The 22,323-nt window shown below is 51.4% G+C and overlaps 1 protein-coding gene across 1 annotated transcript in view; it reads right to left on the bottom strand.

The window, feature by feature from the left end:
• The window catches only part of SLC12A8 (solute carrier family 12 member 8), a gene marked incomplete at its 5' end in the record, with an annotated part of 52,396 nt that extends 32,303 nt beyond the window's left edge, over positions 1 to 20,093 (bottom strand). Inside the window, 4 exon segments of the mRNA XM_082484451.1 lie at positions 10,626 to 10,857; positions 14,866 to 15,057; positions 19,059 to 19,205; positions 20,025 to 20,093. Of these exon segments, the coding sequence (XP_082340577.1) occupies positions 10,626 to 10,857; positions 14,866 to 15,057; positions 19,059 to 19,205; positions 20,025 to 20,093 (640 nt within the window).
• Positions 20,094 to 22,323: the final 2,230 nt, after the last annotated feature.

Raw genomic sequence — 22,323 nt, 5'->3', positions numbered from 1 at the left:
GTTCTGGCTGGAAGAAACAGAAGGAAAAGAGAAGAGCTGCAGGGGAGCTGAGCTGGAGGAGGATGGGATGGACTGAGAAGAGCGATGCCCCTGTCTCCTGACAGCTACCGCTGGACTCACCTACCCAGGGGACCACAGCCACCAAAGCCGGGTTGTCCTTTTCTGGAGCCCCAATGCCACCTGCGTGCCACCTGAGTCAGCATGGATCAGTGCACGTTTCTGACAAGCCAGGAGCATGTCTTCTCCATGCAGGGCTTGTGGGCAGCAGCACAGCTCCATAGCTGGAGATGCTGCACGTGCAGCGCAGCCCATTTGGAGAAGAGCAAACAACAAGACTTCCGATACCTGTCCCCGCAGATTCACCCTCCATGTGTCACAAATGACGTCATGCCTTGGGTTCTTCTCAGCCTTCAGGGCCACATCCCACCTGCTGACAGCTCCCACAGCCTCAGCATTTCTGCTTTGGGAGTCTTAAACTAGGTGGGGGCAAAAATAGCGAGGGATTTTTGTTTGGAATACAGGCAGGTCAATGACTGTGCAGTGATAAAAACGCCGCTATTATGCAATTAACGCAACGGCACGTGGCCACGCTGACAGATCGGCGCAGAAAGACTGCGGAGCATCTGCTGAAGGTGCCAGGGCACTGAGAGACGGGGGATGCGGGAGCTGCTGGCAGCCCTAAGCGCAAAGTACTGGGAAGAAGAGGAGGTAAGAACGGGAAGGGACTGAATTCCCTCTGTAATTCCATCCCTAAATCCCAGTTAAACACATTTACTACCAAAAGAGCTCGGAGCGATTGCAGACCCCGAGCCACAGGCAGCAGGAATGACTGCCGTCTCCCCATGCAGCAGGAGGGTGCCAGCTGAAAATCAAGCGCTGGGTGCCATAGCCAGCATCTCCCTGCGCCCCGCTGGCCAGGACAAGCAGTGTCCTCAAAAATGCCAAACTGAGTTGAGCAGCAGGAGGGGCGGGGAGAGGAGCCCATCGCTATTTTTCCACTGGCGGCGCACAAATAAGCTCCTATTTTATCGTTAGCACTAGGGAGATGGTTTCATAAATCAGGACAAACAGCACACTTACGTTTCAAATTCGTCAGAGCCGCAAGTAGCAAAAGCCAGACAGGTTTTAGTGAAAAAAAAAAAAAAAAACAACAAAAAACACTTGGCAAGACAGCAGCAGTGGGGAGAAGGATCAGAGCAATTTTAAAGAAAGAAGGAAAGGAGTTCCCTTGCCCAAGACTTTCTCTGCACCCATAATAAGCCCGGCAAACCCAAAATTAGAGATTATGTAAAGTCTGTAATTGAAGGAGTGAAAGCCACAGTTAAAACAATCTAAAAAGGCCAAGCCCTGAGAAAGGCAACTCGAATCCCTTATCTTTTGATGGAAAAGAATGTGCTCCCTGAGATTAATGACGTGTTTACCCGAAAGGAAATCGCCGCCCTTCTGAAGCAGCGAGTGTTTGTTCCTCCCGAGCCCCTGTTTTCTGCTCCAGAGCTGATCTCCCAAACCTCCTGTTTAAAGTCAACACACAATACGGCTTCCTGCTGCCATGGGCTCTGAGGGATCCCACCGTTAACCCTCTCCCAAAAACCACCCTCCGCTGCACCTGCCCGGCCCGGCCACCGCCGGCAGTGACAAAAACGGGGTAATTTTGGTCACGCTTCAAGCGCTGGCACGGAGACAGGCATCACGCTGACGGCTGCCAGCAACCTTGCTGCAGGGCGATGAATCACCCCCGTGCATAAATATTTCTCAGTTGAGCAGACAAATTAGCAAGCGTGGAGACCGACAGCGCTGTCGAGGGGAAGCGCTCACTGTCTATTTTCCCCTCTTGCTCTTCTCCGAAGTCTCCGCACGCAGCAGGCGACCTCTTCTCGAGTTGCTCGGGGTTTCGGCAGCGCGCCCTGCAGCAGGATGCTCTTGGAAAGAGGTTTAATGCCGGCCGGTGTGACGTTCTCCCGTGTTACGGGAGTCGTGGAGGAGCATGGGATTTGTGCACTTAAAACCCTCCAACGAGCAAGAAAGCCTGGAGCAGAAGCGCTGGAGGGTGATCTGTTTGAGGAAACCTGCAAAAAACCCGCTCGGGGACCATCAGTCCTTTGCATACGTGACAAACCCAAGCATTCACATTCTCCCCCTCTACCCAGCTCATCAGGCTTGGAGACCCCGACAAGGGGACTCAAGCCCCAGGGGTGGATTACCCCCAGTAAATGCACTCACACCCCACCCCAATCTCTTCGTGGTCCGGGGACCTCGGAGCATCCCGACCATGAGAGCCATCAGGTCACGAGCATCCTCCTCTCCCTAAGACCAATGGACCTGCAATAGGGGGTCCCGGCCAACAGCTAAAAATAGTACAAAAGGCAGAATACACAAAGGGAGCTGCTTAAATTGGTCTCCAACGTTCCTATTTAGCTAACGGGGCAATCTTCATCTACAGGATGCTGCCACCTCTCTCAAATCACGAAGCAGCCTACACTCCCCCCGAGCTCTCCCCAGCCACATCGTGGCTCCAGCGGGACTGGGCTGGGTCAGAGGAAACACTAATTTCTGCCCATCTCCCATGCGCCTGCTTTATCTCCGCTTTGGCTTTTCAAGAGGATGGAGAAGTGAAAAATCACTGGGGTACACAAGAGGACAAACAGAGCCCAAAAGCGCCCACATGGGCAGCTCCTCATCATGAAAGCCCAGTGCCTCTGCACTGCTTAAATAAAGGAAAACTCAGGAATGTGCCCGTGGCAGTAGCTACTACAGCCCTTTGGCACTTATTCTGTCTGTACAGGTTGGTGGGTTTTAATTATTTTTTGAAAAAAAGCCAAAAAGTGGATATTTTCTGCAGGTGGAAAATCTGAAATTTTGGTTTGGAGAAAAAAGGAAGAGATTTTAACATGGGTATTTCAACTTTATAAAGTCCACTTATGTTTTATATTATTTAATGCTAAGCACCAGACTTGCCGTAATATATAAAATCCTTCCATTACTATTTTATTTTTTGATGTGGTATCTGCTACCTGGCTTGTTCAGCGGTATTCAAACCAGCCAGCAGAAATGGTTTTATTCATTACAAAGAGGACAAGAAGTAAAACATTCCTTGCTTCACCCTTTTTCTAGGAAAATAGTTTGCATCGATGGGATATTATTATTAATTAGAAAGCGGTATTTCTTGGAAGTCATACCCAGAGTCCCTGGCTGTGGGAGGCTCTGCAGAACTTCTCCGATGAAAAAGCCCATCCTTGAGAAATCAGAATTTAGGCTGAGTCAAGGTACAACAATTGGAGGAAAATGAACGGCATTTGAGCGGCAGCGGCGATGACACACATCCTTTGGGCTCATTGGAGTGACCTTCTTTCTAACTCAGAGCTGCTCTGTGTATTGCTTGGGACAAAGCCCAATCCCTGTCGATCAAATCCACATCTTTCAGAAGAAAGCAGTTAACCAAAAGGTAACATAATCCACCGGACCCTGCCATGGTCTACAGAGTCTTCTGCCATGGTCTACAGAGTCTTCTGCCATACTCCTGACTAGATCATCCCGCACTTCCAAGTTATGGATATATTATCCAGATGACAATGGTATTTCAAAAGAGAACTACCTTGTTTGTTGATTTTTTGATTTTCTGTCCAAAATGATAGTTTGATTTTATTTTAGGGAGGTTTTCATTATCCTCTATACAACACACACAGCTACAACTTCAAGACTAGTTTCAGACTGCAAATCAAACTGGAAATCAAAGTGTTTAATTTTGGAAAGGTTGAGCAAGATGTTGTCACTTAAAAGGATTTGTTTGTTTGTTTGTTTGAAACCATTAATTGAATTCAGTTGAAATCAGAGAATACATTTTCCCTACCAAAATCACATTTTTCAATGACTGCATTTCCCCTTTGAGTAGAAAAGAAAACCAGTGAGAACCACCGGGCTATCATCCAGACCACCGAAGGCACAACCGGGCTAAAATCTCCTACCTACACCCAAAAAAGGCCAAAAATTGTTAACACAAGCTAGCAGAGAAGATGATGAGCAGTAGATAAGGACCAATGTCCCACACAAAGTTTTCTCGTTAGCCTCAGGGAGGAAAGTGAACTAGAAGTGAAGCGGCGGGAGAAAGAATCTAATATCTAGAAATTATCTTCATAAATTAAATACTTAAATAAGGAAAGCTGATTCAGGGCACAGCTGAACTGTGACTGGAATTAAACACTAGGGGAATGAAAAAAGAGGAGGTAAAATATCTCCATCATTCGAAAACAATTATGTAGAGGCACCAAAAGAAGGAAAAAAAAAAAATAAAATCAATGCAATTAAATAAAGCTGTCCAGTTTAAACAAAGCAACAGGGAGAGATGGAGAGATTATGGGATAACATATATCTTCCTCGAGCCAGTCAGTTTTATTAGGTCTCTAGCATTAAACAAGTTGCTGCTAAACAGAGAGCCCGCACGGGAGGTTTTATGGGGGGAGCGGGTGGGGAAAGCCCACGTGAAGGCAGCGTCTAGCAGGGGACAAAGCCAGCCGAGGTATTTCAGGATTTTTTTTACAAGTTCTAGGAAGACAAGCTTAGCAGCGCCTCACATGGAAACAGCAAAGAAATTAAAGGTTAAACCAACCACGTACAAAATCTCCTGTATAAATCAGGGGCGGTATTACCTACTAAGCAAGTTTAAACCTGTAACAACCTCAGCAAACCCCCTCCTGCTCCAGGGATGGACCCGGGCCAGCCCTGCCCTGACGGCACTGTGCAGCAGCATGTTTTAAGGTGCTGAATGAGGCCAGGACCCTCCTCCTCCTCAGCACAGGCAGCAGAGGGCTGTTCACTCCCAGGTCCCACGTGGCCGCTCAGACAGCGCAGCTTGGAGAAGAGAAGACCAAAGGGGAGTACAAGAGGTCTTCTGGTTTAACGCAGAAAGGAAGGACATCAGCCGGTCCCCGAGTCCTCGAGAAACCCAAAGCGGGGGGTTTCGGCTGCAGGAAGCCGGGGTTAGCTCAGGATACCTGCAACTGGAGCGGGGTCCTCAGGGATGCAGCAGAGGATCCACCGCTGGAAATACTTAAGAGCAGGTTAGACGCACACGGCATCCCCAGCGCGGCCTGGCGGGAGCCAGAGGGCAGGGACCTACAGGCCCTGAGCTCTCCTCCCCTCCTCCTCACCCACCTCCTGGGAGATGCTGCAGGGTGGTGGGCTCAGAAAGCCCACCTGGCCTCGGCAGAGCAGGGGCACAGGGATGGCAGCCCCGGTGCCCGGCGTGCAGCAGCTGTACCGATCTCGCCGAGCATCCGCCAGCAGGTGAGACCATTGCTCCTCAACAAAGTCCTGCTGCCGGGTGTCCTCCAGCAAGAAAACACCATGAAAACCTACCTACAAACAGGGTGGCAGAGTGGAACCATGCCGCAAAGTTACAGCTCAAACTGATTTTTTTTTTTAGGTGTTTTTTTTTGTTTGTTTGTTTTTTGTTTGTTTTGGTTTTGGGGTTTTTTTTTTGTTTTTTGTTTTTTTTTTTAAATAAACTGCTTTAAATACCTACTTCAGAGAGCCTGGACAGAGTGGTGTAGCTTTCCTCTCACTATCTAAATAAGGCCCCTAACAATGTTATCACTTTTCAAAACACATCTGTCCCGCAGCTCCTAGCCCAGACAATTGGCAGGTAACCAGTTAATAAATGTCTTCGCCAGACTGTTGAATAGGCTGGCCCCGGCTCAAGAGTGATGTCAGGGCCATTCAATGCGCTATAATTGGAAAAACCTGGGGATAGCAATCCCATGTTTTTTAATAAATAAAGAGCGTATTAGCAGCCTCCTGCTTTTATTCACCACGGTGTCTACCTTGTTCGGTAGCAAAGTGGGAATTTTTTTTTCTGCTGCCGCTCACTCGGTGATTTCTACTTGGAACTTGATGCCAGTTTCCAGATGTGTCTCAGGCCAGGAAGTCAGCAATCAGCCTGGATAAAACCTCTGGGATTAGCTGCAGATCATCTTCTGACACACACATCCTTCCTGCACCCTCTCTTATGAAAATGGGGCACACCCCTCATGCCCAAAAATACAATAAAACAACCCAGAGCCAAGCAAAAGCCCCTGACCGGGACACTTTGATCACTTTCACATTAAATATGTGAGAATATATTTAATTAATTCAATCCATCAAAGACCCTGAGGCATCGTTTGAGAGATCTTTACAACACCTGAGTGTTTATATACATAAATCACTTTAACAATTGCAGGTTCCCCTTCTGCTGGAGCAGCCCCAGGCGAAGCTCCTCTCCTGCAGCTCCTCACCAGTGGTACCCACAGGAGAGCATCAGCTTCCCTGGCTCAGCCACGGGATGCCTGAGGAGGACAAATGATCCAAAGGGCTCATCCTCAGGGGAAGAAGTGAGAATAATAAAAGGGTTTTCTGGGCTCTGTGTGAGCAGCTTCAGGAAGCTAAAACCCAAGCGGGTGAGACGAAGGATGTGGTTTGCATGGAAAATAATCCCAAGCAGAAGCACCCTGATGGCAACGCGCTTTTTCAAGCCTCCCCGCGTCCCTGGGAAGTGAACTACCCGGGTTTCCCAGCTGGGAGGAGAGGGGCTCAGCCCCACGCAGGCTCCACGCTCGCCCCAGCCACACGGTACCGGCTGCTGCAGGACCCTGGGGAGGGGGGGCAACCCAAGGGGACCCAATTATTGAATTCCCAACAAAATAATTTATTTTCTTTTTCCCCAGGCATTTAAGAGGCTGTTGTTAGGCTCGTGTTGCGATTCCTTTCATCTCCCCAACAAAGCGCAAACAAATTAACACCAGCTCTCCCCCCAATAACCGCCCCCCCCCTCCATGCGCTCCCACAGCCGCTCTGCTTCAACAGGGCACCTGAGAGCCACTGCCAAAACAGGAAAGCAGGCGCCGAATCAAAAGGGAGTATTTGGGAGTCACCCTACACAAAAATTAGCAGAGATATGCTAGGAAAATAAAAGTGTGGGCATTAACGGCGGGCTTATCTTCTTTTTCCATGACTCCAACGTTTGGGAGGCCAAAAAGAACACATGCTGTTCTGAGGAGCTGGTCACGGAAAGGAGCATCCTCTCCTTTACATTCACCGCCTCCCCCCCCCCAAAATAACTCAGGCTGATTTCGAGGTGTGGACCTCCAGAATTAAAACGCAAACGTACGCCAGCCAAGAAAACCCCACAGTGCTGCCACGCCGCTGGGCAGCAAGCGCTGGTTCTGGGTGACGGGTTGAAAGGTGGAGCGCTGCCTGATTTCAATTCACCTGCGTTGGGGGTTTGGTTAAAACAGTAAACTGTGCCCAGGGAGAAAGAGAATACAGATGTTTTCCATCCCAAGGAAGGAGCACGGGGGTCTCCATTTCTGGAGGTGGGACTGAATTTTAAGGTGAGTGGCCAGAGACAGCTCAACGGGGCTGGTTTTCAGGCAGCATGGGGAGCCCCTCTCCTCGCAACCCACCCCTGGCCAAGATCCAGACCGTGACCCGTCCCCGGGGGAAACGCCAGCCGGAGCCAAGGGGAGGATTTAGGATTAACTCCAAAAAATCAGCCAGTCCCCCCCCTGCGCCCTGCAGGCAGCTTTCGGAGAAGAGCAAAAGCCCTCGGGGCCAGGCAGAGGGACACCGCAGGCTGGCAGGGAGCAGGCAGGCGGGCAGGCAGCCCTGCCTGCAGTCTCAGCGGGGTCGGCAGCATCTGGACAAGTGACCCAGAGCGTTCCCTGTCTCCGCTGGAGCCGCTCAGGCTCCTCCAGCCCCAGTTCCGGGCTGCAGGAGCCCGGCCGGCTCTCGGAGCGGGAAGGAGCCACGGCAATAGAGAGCAAAGGAGAAAAAGCAGCGGGAAGCCCCGCTGAGAAGCCCCCTTTTGTGTAAACACGCTCCGTCCTCAAACTAAAAATAAAGGCAAACCACAGGAAGGGAGTGAGTGCTTGGACAATATCCGATTTGGTGTGTGCCTGGGTGTGAGCTGAGGGAATGGGGAGAAGAGCCGGGGACTCCACCCAGCGCAACCACACAAAGGCAGCCGTTTAAGACCTTCAAGATGGACAGGCATTCCTGGAGATTATTTAAATCCAAATAACTGCTGCTTGGCAGATGCTCAGTCCTTTGGTATGTACGCAGCAATTGGAAAAGTGAAGCGAGGGAAAAGGCTGCCACGGTAGGAGCAGGAAAGGCAGGATGATCACACGAGGCCCATTTTACAGGTTAGGAGACCGAGACCTGAGGCTGTGAACCAAAACCCCATAAATCTGTCATAAAACAGAGAAGCAACCCAGGCAAGATATCAACCGAAATCTTCCCAGCTCACGGGTCTGTCTTCAAAAATCACTTCTGCCCTTTGCATGCCATTTGCTGAACCAAACCCAAAGCGACGGCACGCTCACGAAGGCGGCGGGGAGCTGATCACCCGGGCTCGGGGGCGGGAAAGGCTGCAGCTAAACACCGGGCAAGAACGGAAGAACTTCTGGACGGTGCAATATTTTGTCCAAGGCCGAGGATAATTGATTTCCCAGTCAATTGCCCATCTCAAAGCGGTCTCAAATGCTTCCCCAGGTGCTGGGTTCCAACCCACAGCACCCCACCACTGCCATCGGCTGACTCTCAAGGATGGAGCTTCACCAACATCTGTACGTCCCACCTGCCCGCTCCTGCGCTGCCCTGCAGGAGGGATGCTTCGCTGCTGGGTGCAATCCCACCCAAGAGACAAGCCTCCATCCATGCCGTGCAGAAAGCACGCAAGGCAGAGCAAGGAGGCTTCTCGAAGCCCGGCGCTCACCGTTGGTGCTGACACACCACTCAGAGGCCTTCTGGGGAAATGCAGGACTTGGGAAGAACCAACCGTTCAGCCTGGGCAGGAAACGGTTCTCTCACACATAAGCAGCCTGTAAAAGCAGAGAAACCCACAGGTGTCCCCCAACCAGCCATATGGCTGCAGGTCCCACCATACAGGCAGCGCTGCTCTGGGATACTGGCATTCAGGGCTTGGATCTGGCCACCATCAGCTCGATCAGTGCCCTGGAAACCCTCCTCTCTTTAGCCAGCCTCAGCTAAACTGCAGCATCTGCAATGCTCAACCGCCTTGCTTCCCTTCCTTTCTCCGTTTTCTGTCAGAAGAAAATGAGATAGTGCTCGGCAGTGGAAGAAATCAAAGACGACTACGTTGACCTCAACTTGGGCATATTTTCTGCTGACATTTGTATTCCTTCTGGTCCCATGTTCACTTTCCTACCACCAGCCCTCCACCCCAAGCATTAATTTTCTCTCTACTATTAGAAAGGTCTCTAGGTCCATATTAAAGGTCTCCTTCGAGCACAACCGAAACGCAAACACCCCCTCCCCGTTTCCTTTAGAAAACAACATCCTATGAAACGCAGCTGTTTGGAGCAGGTCAGTTCCTTTCTCCGCAAAACACACCACACCGAGCACAACCGTCCTCGCGTCGTTCTCATTTGTGAGTCTCTGCTGAAGACTTTTGCCGGCGTTCATTTGGGGCATTTCTTACACACTAAATAGAAAATGCAAACGCCTTTCCACAACACTCTCTCGGAGAGGGGAGAAGCTGCCAGGGCAGCAGCTTCTGCCCCCACCCCCCCACCCTTGTACACCATATCAGCAGCACAAAATACAACAGCAGTGTGGAAACACAGCCATGCCATCGGCGCTATGAACACCTACATGACTTACCTCCTGCCACCCGACTTGGCAGCTGAATCCTAACTAAATCAAAACTGTGGACCTTTCCTTCAAAACGCCTTCAGCAGGTCCCTTGCAACCCCCTAAGGTGCTGCTGGACGCAGGGGAAGCCAAGAAAAAGGTGACACCTTCTGTTTACTCAGCTAATTACAATTTGTTATTGCTGGAGCGGCCGCTGCAGCACTCCTGGACCCCTTCCACCACAACTCCCCGCGGCTTGAGATGTGTTTCCCTGCAAGAACCTCTCGGGATGAGGACAGAGGGAGGGGAAGGGGGCTCAGGGTGCAAGGTGGGCTGCCGGTGGGACACTCCACCTTGCCCAAGCTGGAGCTGCCGCTGCAGGCTGAAGTCAAGGCTGGGGAAGGTTAATGGGGAAGACTTGCACCCACAGCTCCTTGAAACCCCAGCAGACACCTGCCCCAGCCCACCCAGTCCCCTCCTCAGCTCCCCAGCACGGCCCTGGGCAGCAAATCCAGCAGCGTGCAGCCCAGGGCCAGCGCTGGTGACGCTTCTCACCACAGACAGGGTCTAAGTCACCTCTGGGGTCTCTGGGGAGAAGATCTCCTTAACGCCAAGTCACAATCCTCCGTTTTCGTGGGCACAACGCTTAACGCAGAGTTAGACAGCAGAAAGTTACAAATAGCGACCACAAAAGCAGCTGCCCTCTTGTTAGAAATCCTCTGAGCACAACACAAGTATAACAAGCGCGCACTTTGAGAGCTTGATTCCTGAGGTTAAACCCCCAAATTAGCGAGGCATCTTCAGTCACGCCCTGGAAATACTTACTCCTTCCAAAATTGCAGGTTGCCTCTAAAAGGCAAAGGCAAAGGACAGGGGACACGCCTGGAAGCACGGAACTCTACTTCTGCCCAGATGTGTAACTTCGCAAAGACACCTAAGGAGAAAACCCCGAGGGACTAACACCTCCTGACCCCAACACGATGGACCCCCAGTTTTACCTGGATCAAGGTGTGTAAAGGACCCGATGACGAAGTCCAGCGTCGAGACAGCCAGCAGGAAGAGCAGCAGGAGCTGGAGTCTGATGATCCACTTCACCCCGGCCAGGTTGATCCCCAGCAGGCCCAGCAGGACAGCCAGGGAGATCCCGCGCACCGCCCAGATGTTGCTGAGGCTCAGGACATCTGCGATGGACTCTGCAAAGCCAGTGATGTACATGGCACCTGCAACACACTGAAGGACCGAGCTCTGTGAGTGTCCCACAGGAGAACAAGGGATACCCATCCACAGCTCCCATGCCGGGCTGGGGGGGACTCTGTTCAGGCAGACAGACATTTGCTGTCACCATACAATCTTTAATGTCACTCTGGCCTCCAGGGACTGAACCTTATTGCTGCCAGGGCAGCATCCCTACTGCCCGGGTAAGCAGAGAAGGCTGGGCACAAGGGCCAGCAGCTCAGCAACTTTCCACTGGATTTAAAATTTACCCTCCATTACTGCTCCAGGAGAAACCACACTGGCTTCTCCGAGTGCGAAAAGGATGAGTCAACCTCTAGATTTCTTCCCTTCTGTTTCTCTGAAGGAAAGGGTCCCAGTTCAACGCCTGCCTGAAGAACGGCAGTTTGCTTCCCCCTTCATTGCCTCCCAGGGGTTATTTTTAACTCAGTGTTTAGTTTGGATGTAATATCTGATGTTACACCGGCTCCCCATCTCGTCGCTGGAATGGAGCCTGCACTTTTGAGGAGAGCGCAACGTGCAAGCCGTGCCCCCTGCGCTCCCAGGAAAGCTGCTTGTTCATCGTGCCGCCGTGCGGGACAGGCGCTCTGCCCTGGGTGGCTGAGAGTCTGCAGGACGGGACATCTGCAGCGCAGGTTCAGGCCTCAAACCCCACTGGCAGGAAGAATCACAGAATCCCAGAATGATCAGGGTTGGAAGGGACCTCTGGAGATCATCTAGTCCAACCCCCCCGCCAGAGCAGGGTCACCTACAGCAGTTGCACAGGACGGCGTCCAGGCGGGTTTGGAATGGCTCCAGTGTGAGAGACTCCACCACCTCTCTGGGCAGCCTGTGCCAGTGCTCTGCCACCCTCAAAGGAAAGAAGTTCCTCCTCATGTCAAGATGGAACTTCCTATGTTCAAGTTTGTGCCCGTTACCTCTTGTTCTATCACTGGGCACCACTGAGAAAAGACTGTTCCCATCCCCCTGGCACCCTCCCTGTAAGTATTTATAAGTGTTGATAAGATCCCCCTTCGGTCTTCTTTTCTCTAGACTAAAAAGACCCAAGTGCCTCAGCATTTCCTCATAAGAAAGATGCTCCAATCCCCTAATCATCTTTGTAGCCCTACTTTGAAGCTTAAATACCAGGACATTTCCCTCCAGAGGTTCCCACTAGCCGACATTTCAGCGACAACCCTTTCCAGCGCATGGCATCCCCAGCAAACCAGGTCGGGGCACACAGCGGCACGCTGGCACAGGTGGTACAACCTTGGGTCCCGTGACCCCACTATCCCCATCCACAGACAAGGGACGTGCAGAACAGCTCCCACACAACTGGAAGGGAGAAAACCCCCCACCCAAGCAAGCAAGAATCAGAGCAGACCCCTCCTTCGCCGTAGATCCCCCTTGGACCGACCCAGCAGCGCTCCACTGAGGGTGTTCAGGACAACCTGACCCATACCGGGAGCTGTGGGTTCACGTGTGGTTTTTGGCAAGCAAGGTGTGTGGGATTCACCTGTTCAGACTCAGACACCTACAATTTGGAGATCCTAGTGGGAGATTCACTTCTACCATAGGCAGACGCCTAGCAGAAATCGGGTGAACTACACCCTGAAAGTCTCTCTCTCCTTGCTGGTAGCCCCACTGTGAATGTCCCCACCACAGACACCTTGGACTCTGCAAGGCAGTCCCCAAATAAGTGGATGTATTCTTGTTCACTTGTGCTTAGCATGGCCTACGCCACCCCTGAGTGGACCACGCATGTCCTACATGGGTGCTCTCTCCTGAAAACAGGTCCCTCCTGAGCTAGCAGAGGACAACGCCTCACACCAGCACGGCTCCACTTGGGGCACCCACAAAAACTGCATTTGAGACCTGAAGCCAAAAAAAAAAAAAAAATCTCAAACAGAATCTAACTCAAATAAACTCATTAAAACCAGGTGCACCTCTTGCCTCTCACAGGAGGAAAAGCCCTGCAGCCAGAAAGCAGTATCACCCCAACACCCTGTACCTGACCAACGTCAGCTTTTGAAGAAATTAAGCTTTCTTAACTAAATAAGTTTTTCTTTCCTTTCATGCCAAGGATGGCAACGTGCAAGGGCACTCTGAAGGGAGGGGAGCAGAGCAAGCCTCCGACAGTCTCAGCACCGCAAGCCTCCTTGAAGCCTTTCCTCTGATGACCCATGAGTATCACCAGCAGAATGGAGGAACTGGGTGCCCACAAACACCCCGCTGCTCCGCACACGGCAACGGCCACGGCCCCAGCGGCACTGTGACGTGGGCTGGTTTCTCACGAACTACCTGTCTTCAAATCAGAACCGAGTTCCAGGCTGAAATTTGCAGAAGTCAGTCCCTTACGAGCCTTTGCAAACCACACACTTTCCTGGGCGAGGAACATAATTGATTCTCGACACCCAGACAAGTGCTGCCATGATCTTTGGGTTTGGGATTTTAGGGCTGGACCCTGGAAAACCTCTGCTTGCACAGACAGGTCTTATTGCAAACCACTCCAGGAAAGGAGACCGCAGAGAAAAGCGCTGAACCCCGGCCCCATGGTTAGAGCTGCGGTGACCAAACACACGTCGGTCTCTGTAGGCCCTAGTAGACGCGTGCTGCGTCCTTTAGGGCAATCCTCCTCTGGAGCATCCCAGGAGGACAGCAAAGCCCAACCGGGTCTCAGCTCACCTTGGCTGATGCAGCAGGAGCCCATCTCTGCAGCAGTCCCACGGCACTGACCCACCTCTTGTCTCCCAAGGCACCGCCAGCACGTGGCCAGCCATTCCCCACTTGCCCCACTCAGGCCAGGGAACGAGGAATACCCCCCTTTCTGGCCAGACTCGCCTCGTGACGGAGGTTACACGAGCATCTTGTAGCGGGGGAGCAGTCTGCAGCTGGTGCAAAGCACGTTGGGCAGAAAGCACAGCCAAAGAGAAGGGAAAGGCATCGGCTTTCGGGAGTGGGCAAAGCGCTCCGAAGCGAGCCGCCAGCTCCCACCCCGCAGCCCCCCATGCGCCCGGGATGCGGAGGCCTGGGCCGGGGCGGCCGCAGCTCAGCTTTTACAACCCTCAGGACAAGCTGCAACCTGATTGCTTTCCCAGCCGGGGTCCGCTCGGAGAGCCAGAGTGGAAAATATGACAGGAAGGATTCTCTTGTGTGGCCCATTTCCATATCTTGGCTTGTAACTGCGTTCAGTTTGTATTTTATGGACACTTGCTTTTAATCTGGAGTGAAAGGAGAGGAGGGGATTATTTTTGGTTTGGGGGTTTTTAAGGGTTTTCGGAGATTGCTGCAAGCCAGTCAGTTAAAAACAAACCTCAACAAAAATGCTTCTCTGCTCACCACATTTTATACTGTTCATAACATCTTTATGGGGGGAGGGGGTTAAGTTACTGCAGGTTTAAGTGATTACTTTCCAGTCTTTATGCTTACTACTTGTGTTTTTCGGTGCTTCACCACCACGACAGCTCCTTGGGGCCTTTCAGAAAACTCAGAGCTGTGACTTTGGGATCTCAAGAAGTCAATTAACTCTGGCCCTTACCGCTGCCCAGCTCCCCTCCCGCACCAGCTCCACTTCTACCGGCTCCCCGGAGAAGCAGCCAAGACTTGCCCGGTCCCTAAGGGCACGGGGAGCACGCCACAACCAACCTGCCAGCCCACAGCCGCTCGCTCGGCTTTAGGTGGCCACCCTGGCTTCTCCCGCTTTCGTCTCAGTCAAGTCTCTCACCAGCAAGGGCATGTCCTGGCAACGGGGGTAATTTGGGATGGAAGGGCATGTCCTGCATGCTTCGCTTGTTCAGACACCCAGTTCCTCCACCCTTGTGACCCATGCCAGGCAGCGTACGGCCATGCACGGGCTTGCTCTTGGGGAGCAGAGCGGGGCTGAATGCTCCCCATGCTGTCCAGCAGACTGGAGCATTACTCAGATTTTACTTGGAGCGTTAATTCCTGCAGCAGGAAAGCACAAGATTAATATCTGCATTGCAAAGTTTCTAAATGTTCTGTAAGTAACTTTTTTTTTTTAATTACCTGGCCAAAAATGTAAAGGAGGCCAATGGTCCCCCCTACTTGACCTCCAAGGACAGTAGAAATCATGGAGTAGACTCCTCCACTTCCAATGCTGCACTTCTCACACACCCCAATTCCAGATAAGACTGTCACCAGGGCAACCAGGATGACAAAGGACACCAGAAACATGCCCATTACAATGCCAGTGTTTCCCTGGAATGAAAAACAAACAAATAAATAAATAAAGATCAAGTCACACCAACTCTGTTGAGACAGAAAAAGGACCTATCGGCTTCTGGTCAGTAGTGATCAATGAATCTGGAGTTATTAGATTAAAAGAAAAACACACACACACCCCTACTTACTTAATTAATGTAATTGATTGCCAAATTTACCGTTCCTGTTAGCACCCCTTTGAAGACCTGACTCGTCCTGAGGCTGGACAGACCTTTGCATGAGCAGGTTCTGCTCCATCACTGGGCTCCTGTATGAATCACTGATTTTCACAGAATCACAGAATTATCAGAGTTGGAAGGGACCTCTAGAGATCATCTAGTCCAACTCTCCTGCTAAAGCAGGATTGCCTAGAGCACATTACTCAGGACTGCATCCAGGCGGGTCTTGAAAATCTCCAGGGAAGGGGACTCCACAACCTCCCTGGGCAGCCTGTTCCAGTGCTCTGTCACCCTCACCGTAAAGAACTGTTTCCGTGTATTTGAACGGAACTTCCTGTGTTCTAACTTGTGCCCATTGCCCCTCGTCCTGTCACTTGGAACCAATGAAAAGAGCCTGGCTCCATCCTCCTTCAACCCACCCTTTAGATACTTGTATGCCATAATAAGGTCTCCCCTCAGCCTTCTCTTCTCCAGGCTAAAGAGTCCCAGCTCTCTCAGCCTTTCCTCATAAGGGAGGTGCTCCAAGCCCTTAATCATCTTAGTTGCCCTTCGCTGGACTCGCTCCAGCAGTTCCCCGTCCCTCTTGAACTGGGGAGCCCAAAACTGGACACAGTACTCCAGTTGTGGCCTCACCAGTGCCGAGTAGAGGGGGAGAATGACCTCCCTCGACCTACTGGCCACACTCTTCCCTATGCAGCCCAGGATTCCATTGGCCGTTTTGGCGACAAGGGAACATTGCTGGGCCATGGATAATTTACTGTCTACCACCACCCCCAGATCCTTCTCCTCCAAGCTATCTCCCAGCAGGTCAGCCCCTAACCTGTACTGGTGCCTAGCATTCTTCCTCCCCAGGTGCAGGACCTTGCACTTGGTTTTGTTGAACCTCATTAGGTTCTTCTCTGCCCAGCTCTCCAGCCTGTCCAGGTCACGCTGGATGGCAGCACAGCCCTCTGGGGTGTCAGCCACCCCACCCAGTTTGGTATCATCAGCAAACTTGCTGAGGATACACTCTGTCCCCTCATCCAGGTCATTAATGAATATATTAAACAAAATAGGACCAAGTATTGAGCCCTGGGGGACCCCACTGGTTACAGGCCTCCAACTAGACTCTGTGCCGCTGATCACAACCCTCTGAGTCCTGTCCCGCAGCCAACTCTCAATCCACCTCACTGTCACCTCATCTAGCCCATGTCCTCTGGTTTAAAAAGAATGATGTCAAACAACGATTCATCCACCACAGGCAGGGGATCACTGCCTATTTGCATGTTTTAGAATGACATGCTTAAAAAAAAAAAATAAAATAAACCAAAAACGCCCACTTTCATAACAAAAAAGTAGTTTCAAAATTGGACCTCTGGGATTTGCAACAGCCGATTTATTAACAGCACCAGGCTCATATTTTAATTTTTCAGAACATTTACCTTTAAAAGCTCTGATCCTCCCAGACAACGAAATACCAAAGAACAAAACCCCAAAGGCAACGCGGCGTGGAAGATAAATAACACTCTTACAAACCGGCGGGCGCTGGGCCTTATCCGCAGGACGCACACCGAGTGGCAGGCGGCTCTCGCCCTCCCTGTGCTCGGGGCAGTTTTGTGCTGAGGATTCAACCCCACTGAAAAAAAACAACTCATAAAACCCCTCATTCCTATTCAGAGTGGAGGGAGGGCCCTGGAAGGAGCTGCTGCACCAGCCATGGTCCCGCTGGGGGTGAGGAGCAAAAGCCTCCAAACAAACCCACCTGCAGGACCCCGTTGGCAGCTTTAATGGCCATCATCACCCCTAGTTTTGAGGGTTCCATTTGCCATTTAGGTCGGATTTTCAGAAAGCGAGGGCGCTCAGTACCTCCAAAAGCATTCAAGCAGCTCTTCTGAGCTCGGGACTTTCCAACCCTCTCGCACATGGCTGTAATTTATTTTCCAGGGTCAAAAGTTTCCCCCCCGCCCATGCTCCAGCCCACCTTCCCCTGCTGACAAATCGCTCAGCCCGGTGCGCAGTGATTCCAACTGCGCCATCAGAAATCTCCTCCAGTGCCCAGCGCTTCGTTAACATCTGGCTTCCCTTCCCCTGCCTTTAATCACATTACAGGCCGTGTCCGCATCCCTCCTCTCCAACCTTGCTCCCGCAATGCTCATCTCTGAGGTCACGCGAGCCTCGATGGACTTCGTTTATGACCAGCGCTAAAAGGCTGCTTCTCAGCTTTGGGGTTGGTTGAAATCCCAGATTTCTTTTTTTTTTTCTCTCTTTTTTTATTTTTGTGAAACAACAGAAACATATTCAGGATGTTGCTATCATCATAAAACCCTATTTTGGTTCAGCATCCCGCTGCCTTTGACAGGGGCTTTATCTGGTCAGTAGGGAACGGAGCCAGGGTTTGCTATAAACACAGCTGCCGGCTGGGTCGGCACCACAGCCCATACTCCTTTTTTAAAAGGACAATTGTTTTTTCTTCAACAGCTTACCCTCAGGTTAAAAGGGTTAATAAATACAACACGCTTCAGTTAAAAAAAAAAAAAAAACAACAAAAAAAGGCACGCACATGAACATACACGTAAGCCTTGGGCTTTTCCAGAATCTGCTGGTGGCACCAGGCTATGGCAGCAGCTAGTTAATGGGCAACCCACTGGTTCCCACTGAAGAAAGGGTTAACGTGAAGACCAGGGAGGAAGGCTGGGCTCACAGCAACAACAGCAAGCAGAGAAAGTGGGAAGAAAAAGCCTCCATTAGACATCGATGCCTATCTGTGCATTCCTGCTGGATGGGCTTAGTGCAGCTCTGCAATAGCTGGGAACTTCTGGGCAAGATTAGGGTCTCCTGGAACTGCAAAGCTCTAACAGCCCCGGCTCTGGAAATTTATAGTGAAAGCCTGACTCCGTGAACGGCTCGACAAATGACTGTCCTCTGCCAGGGGAGCTCTCTGCCAACCCCGACTTCTCCCTCCCCTTTTATACTAGCTTCCAGCTGGTTCCGTTTTTCTTTTGTTTACTGGCTTTATTTTTATTTGCGTTCGCTCCAGCAGTAACTTGCTTTCAAAGGAGGTACGGAGGAAATAAGATCAGGAGGAAAAGGGAGTGAGGAAAATCATCCCGACTTCTCCACCACGGTGGCTGCAGCTCCCCTCAAAGCCTCCAGCAAAGCCATTTTCAACACAGAGTGCAAGTGGCTTCCTGCGTCTTTTGGAAGATGTCCACCATGCCTGTGACATGAACTCTGCCCAAAGCTCAAATTCCACACGTCCCTGGAGGAGTCTTCCCTCTTCTAAGGGGAAATTTTAAGGAAAAACACAACATTTTGCAGCAGGAGGGAAGTAGAGACACTATTCCAGGCTCTGACCCTGGGTTAGATACTATTCTGGATCCACAAGTGGAAGTCCCTTTGACGGTGATGACAATTTCACCTGACCAAGGATCGCCATTCAAGACTTCGGGGACTCCAATACGGACGTGTTTGGAAGAGACCTGCTTCAGTGGCGTTGGGAAGATGGCTGAGTAGCTGTATCTGCAGCAATACACTTCACCTGGAAAATGGTTATTTCACCTCTACAATACAACACAAGGGTGTGCCTGGTCAGTGTCAAGGTTGGTTGTTGTGTTTTCCTTTTGCTTTCCTAAAGCTAAAATAGGAAACCACTTACAAAGACCACTTCAGCTTTCCATTTTAGTGAAACTTTTTGAAATGCTACAAAATACCAGGGGACAAAATACCAGCTCACTGCCTACAATGAGCAGTGCAGAATCCAAAACACCCGGGAGACACGAGGTAAGGAGGTGAGGAGGAAAATGCCTCTTCACATGTTCAACCAAGTCAGCGCTCACTCACCACGAGCCATCCCGTCCTCAGGAAAAGAACCACTCCGAAAATGTTGATCATGCAGGAGGTGAAGACGCCATCCCATGTTCCAAAAAGCACCGGCTCCCACACAAACAGCTGGATCTTCCACCAGGGCTTGCTCTGCGTTTGAGATACCTAGAGGAAAGCAAAGCCTTTGGGTTTACCTCTCATACTTTACAGGCAGGCTGCAGAAGTGGTGCAAAAGCCAACCACCAACAGTGGGATGGCCACCAACAGCTGCCAAGACACCACTTTGCTGCAAGTTGTCTCTAAGCTGAAAGGGCAGCAGAGCTGTTGGGATCCCTGGGCCCCTGAAGAGAGGATTCCTTGTAATACCCTATTTATATTCTTGTAGGATAAGCAGCAACAGAATCCTATGTAGCCGCAGTGAATTAACAAACCCGTTGATGACGTTACATGAATCAAAAACACCATTCAAGGGGTCCTTTCCAGAGCCTGCAGCTATACATTTTATGTCCTTCTGTCCCTGCCAAGCAACTTGCCAAGACAAGCAGGGTCCTCAGTGCACTGGAGAAGTCTCTTAGATGAGATAACAAACCAGGCTGGACCAGCTGGGACTGACAGAGTAGGTTAAGATGACCTGCCCATCACATACAGCCACCTCCAGCAGATCTGGGGACCGGGACACTACATTTCTAGAGGAGACACAGCACTCTGGTACTGTGGGCACCAGTGAATTTCACAGCTGCTGGAACCAAGAGCTGAAACTCCAGGGAAAGTGCAATCTTCCTATTGCAACTGTTCCCTCCTGCCCTCTGAAAACCAAGCCCCCTCTCCCTTTTTAAATAATACACCTCAGGTTTACGTAGCAAAAAGAAAGGCAGTTTTGCTCCTCCAGTCCTCTTTACCTGCCACAGAGGTGACCAGCAGGACGTACGGAGACCACCGGAGATGGAAACTTGGGCTATGAAGGGAAACGGCTCTCCAACATACCTGCTGTGCTTCCTCATGGAACAGCTCTTGGACATATCCCTCACTTCTGGCACCATTCAGGCTGAACATGGTATCCTTCGCTTTGCCTCCACCTGCCCAACGCGCGGCTCTAACACTACAACAGGCGAGGCTGAGCCGAGCAGGTGGTCAGCTATTCTCCTCCATCAAACTCCTGCGGTGCTGGACCCTCCGTTGCAGAAGATTCATGATTTTATTGCACTTACTGTGAAAGCAGGGAAGACAGAAGACACTGCTGTTGCTTTCTTAGTCAGGACAAGGCTATTACCTAGATGGAGCCGAGAGCAGCTCGTAGCAGATGCTGAACCGCAGAGTGACACCAGAACAAGCAGAGAGCAATACTCCCCCCGCACCCTCCCCAAGCCTGCCTGCAGCATAGGCTCTATCATCAGCCTGCGGTGGGGTGACCCCGGCTGGACACCAGGTGCCCACCAAAGCTGCTTCATCACTCCCCTCCTCAGCCGAATGGGGGAGAAAAAAAATATAATGAAAGGCTCTTGGCTCGAGATAAGGACGGAGATCCCTCAGCAGTTACCGTCATGGGCAAAACAGACTCAATGTAGGGAAAAATCATCTAATTTATTTCCAATCCAATCAGAGTAGGGTAATGAGAAAAAAAGCCCTAAATCTTAAAAACACCTTCCCGCCACCGCTCACTTCTTCCCAGGCTCAACTTCACGCCCAAATTCTCTACCTCCTCCCCCCGCAGCAGCGCAGGGGGACAGAGAACGGGGGTTGTGGTCAGTTCATCTCACATTGTCTCTTCTGCTCCTTTCTCCTCAAGGGAAGGACGCCTCACACTCTTCCCCTGCTTCAGCGTGGCGTCCCACCCACAGGACAGTTCTCCGTGAACTTCTCCAAAGTGAGTCCTTCGCATGGGATGCAGTCCTTCAGGAATAGACTGCTTCGGCATGGGCCCCCCATGGGGTCACAAGCCCTGCCAGCAAACCTGCTCCAGCTTGGGCTTCCCATAGGGTCCCAGCCTCCCTCAGTCATCCACCTGCTCCTCCGTGGGGTCCTCCATGGGCTGCAGGGGGACAGCCTGCCTCACCAGGGTCTTCACCACAAGCTGCAGGGGAATCTCTGCTCCAGCACCTGGAGCACCTCCTCCCCCTCCTTCACTGACCTTGGTGTCTGCAGAGTTGTTGCTCTCACACATTCTCACTCCCCTCTTCTGGCTGCCGCCGTACAGGGTTTTTTTCCCCCCTTCTTAAATATGTTATCCCAGAGGCACTACCACCATCGCTGATGGGCTCAGCCTTGGCCCGTGATGGGTCTGTCTTGGAGCCAGCTGGCATTGGCTCTATCAGACACGGGGGAAGCTTCTAGCAGCTTCTCACAGAAGCCACTCCTGTAGCCCCCTGCTACCAAAACCTTGCTATGCAGAGCCAATACACAGCCCTACATTTAACGGCCCTTCAAAGCCTTTTCTGAATCCATCCACACCCCTGGTGTCCCCAGCATCCTGCAGCACTAGCTCCACAGCTTCACTGTGTGCTGTCTGGGCAAAGTATTTTCTTTCGCTGGTCTTAAATTTGGCGCCTGGTAATTTAATTCCACACCCCTGTGCTCTGGTGTCAGACCAGACCATACAGACCAGTCACTTCCCAGCACCACGGATCACTTTACAGCCTTGACCGTACCCCCTTCAGCTATACCTCTTGCAGACTGGAGTCCTGCCAATGTAAGCTCTCCCCTGACAAGCAACCTCGTTACCCCACTCTGTCCCTCTTCCAGTACAACGCAGAGATGGTGTCCACCACCACAGACCCACACTCTGCATTCCTGATGCTCTCAGCCACATCCCCCGCACCGATGTCCAGGAGCCCTTCTTCATGGTCATACCCACCCTTGGAGGTACAGTCATCTTGTCTGCAGTGGCTCCACTTCAGATTTGTACCTGCCACGTGCCGATTCTGGCAGGGGGTCAGGCTTAATTCAACACCACGTACGTACCAAGAAAGCAGCATCAGCCTTTATTTCAAGGATAACTTAACCCATCTTTATAGAAGGGGAAAGCTCGCACAAGCATTCCCCTGCCTCAAAATTGTTGGGTCCTCTCCTCATCAAGGTGGGTTTTATATGAAGTTCACCCTCTAATTGTGGAGTACTGCTTTTATACACCTCCCTCCAGCAAGTCTTAACTTTCCCCAAATGGTTTTGTGATGGCCATCAACCAGTAGTCCACAGTCTCCCACACCAATTGCCAACAGAGCCTTTCTGACCATTCCTCAGCCACACCATGCCGAGGTAAGACAAAGGGGGCTGCAGCCAAAGGGGA

The sequence above is a fragment of the Vanellus vanellus genome (assembly GCF_965231255.1).
Source record: "Vanellus vanellus genome assembly, chromosome: 5".
NCBI classification, from domain to species: domain Eukaryota; kingdom Metazoa; phylum Chordata; class Aves; order Charadriiformes; family Charadriidae; genus Vanellus; species Vanellus vanellus.
The sequence above is the reverse complement of the archived record's forward strand: the minus strand, read 5'-3'. Positions and strand labels throughout refer to the sequence as shown.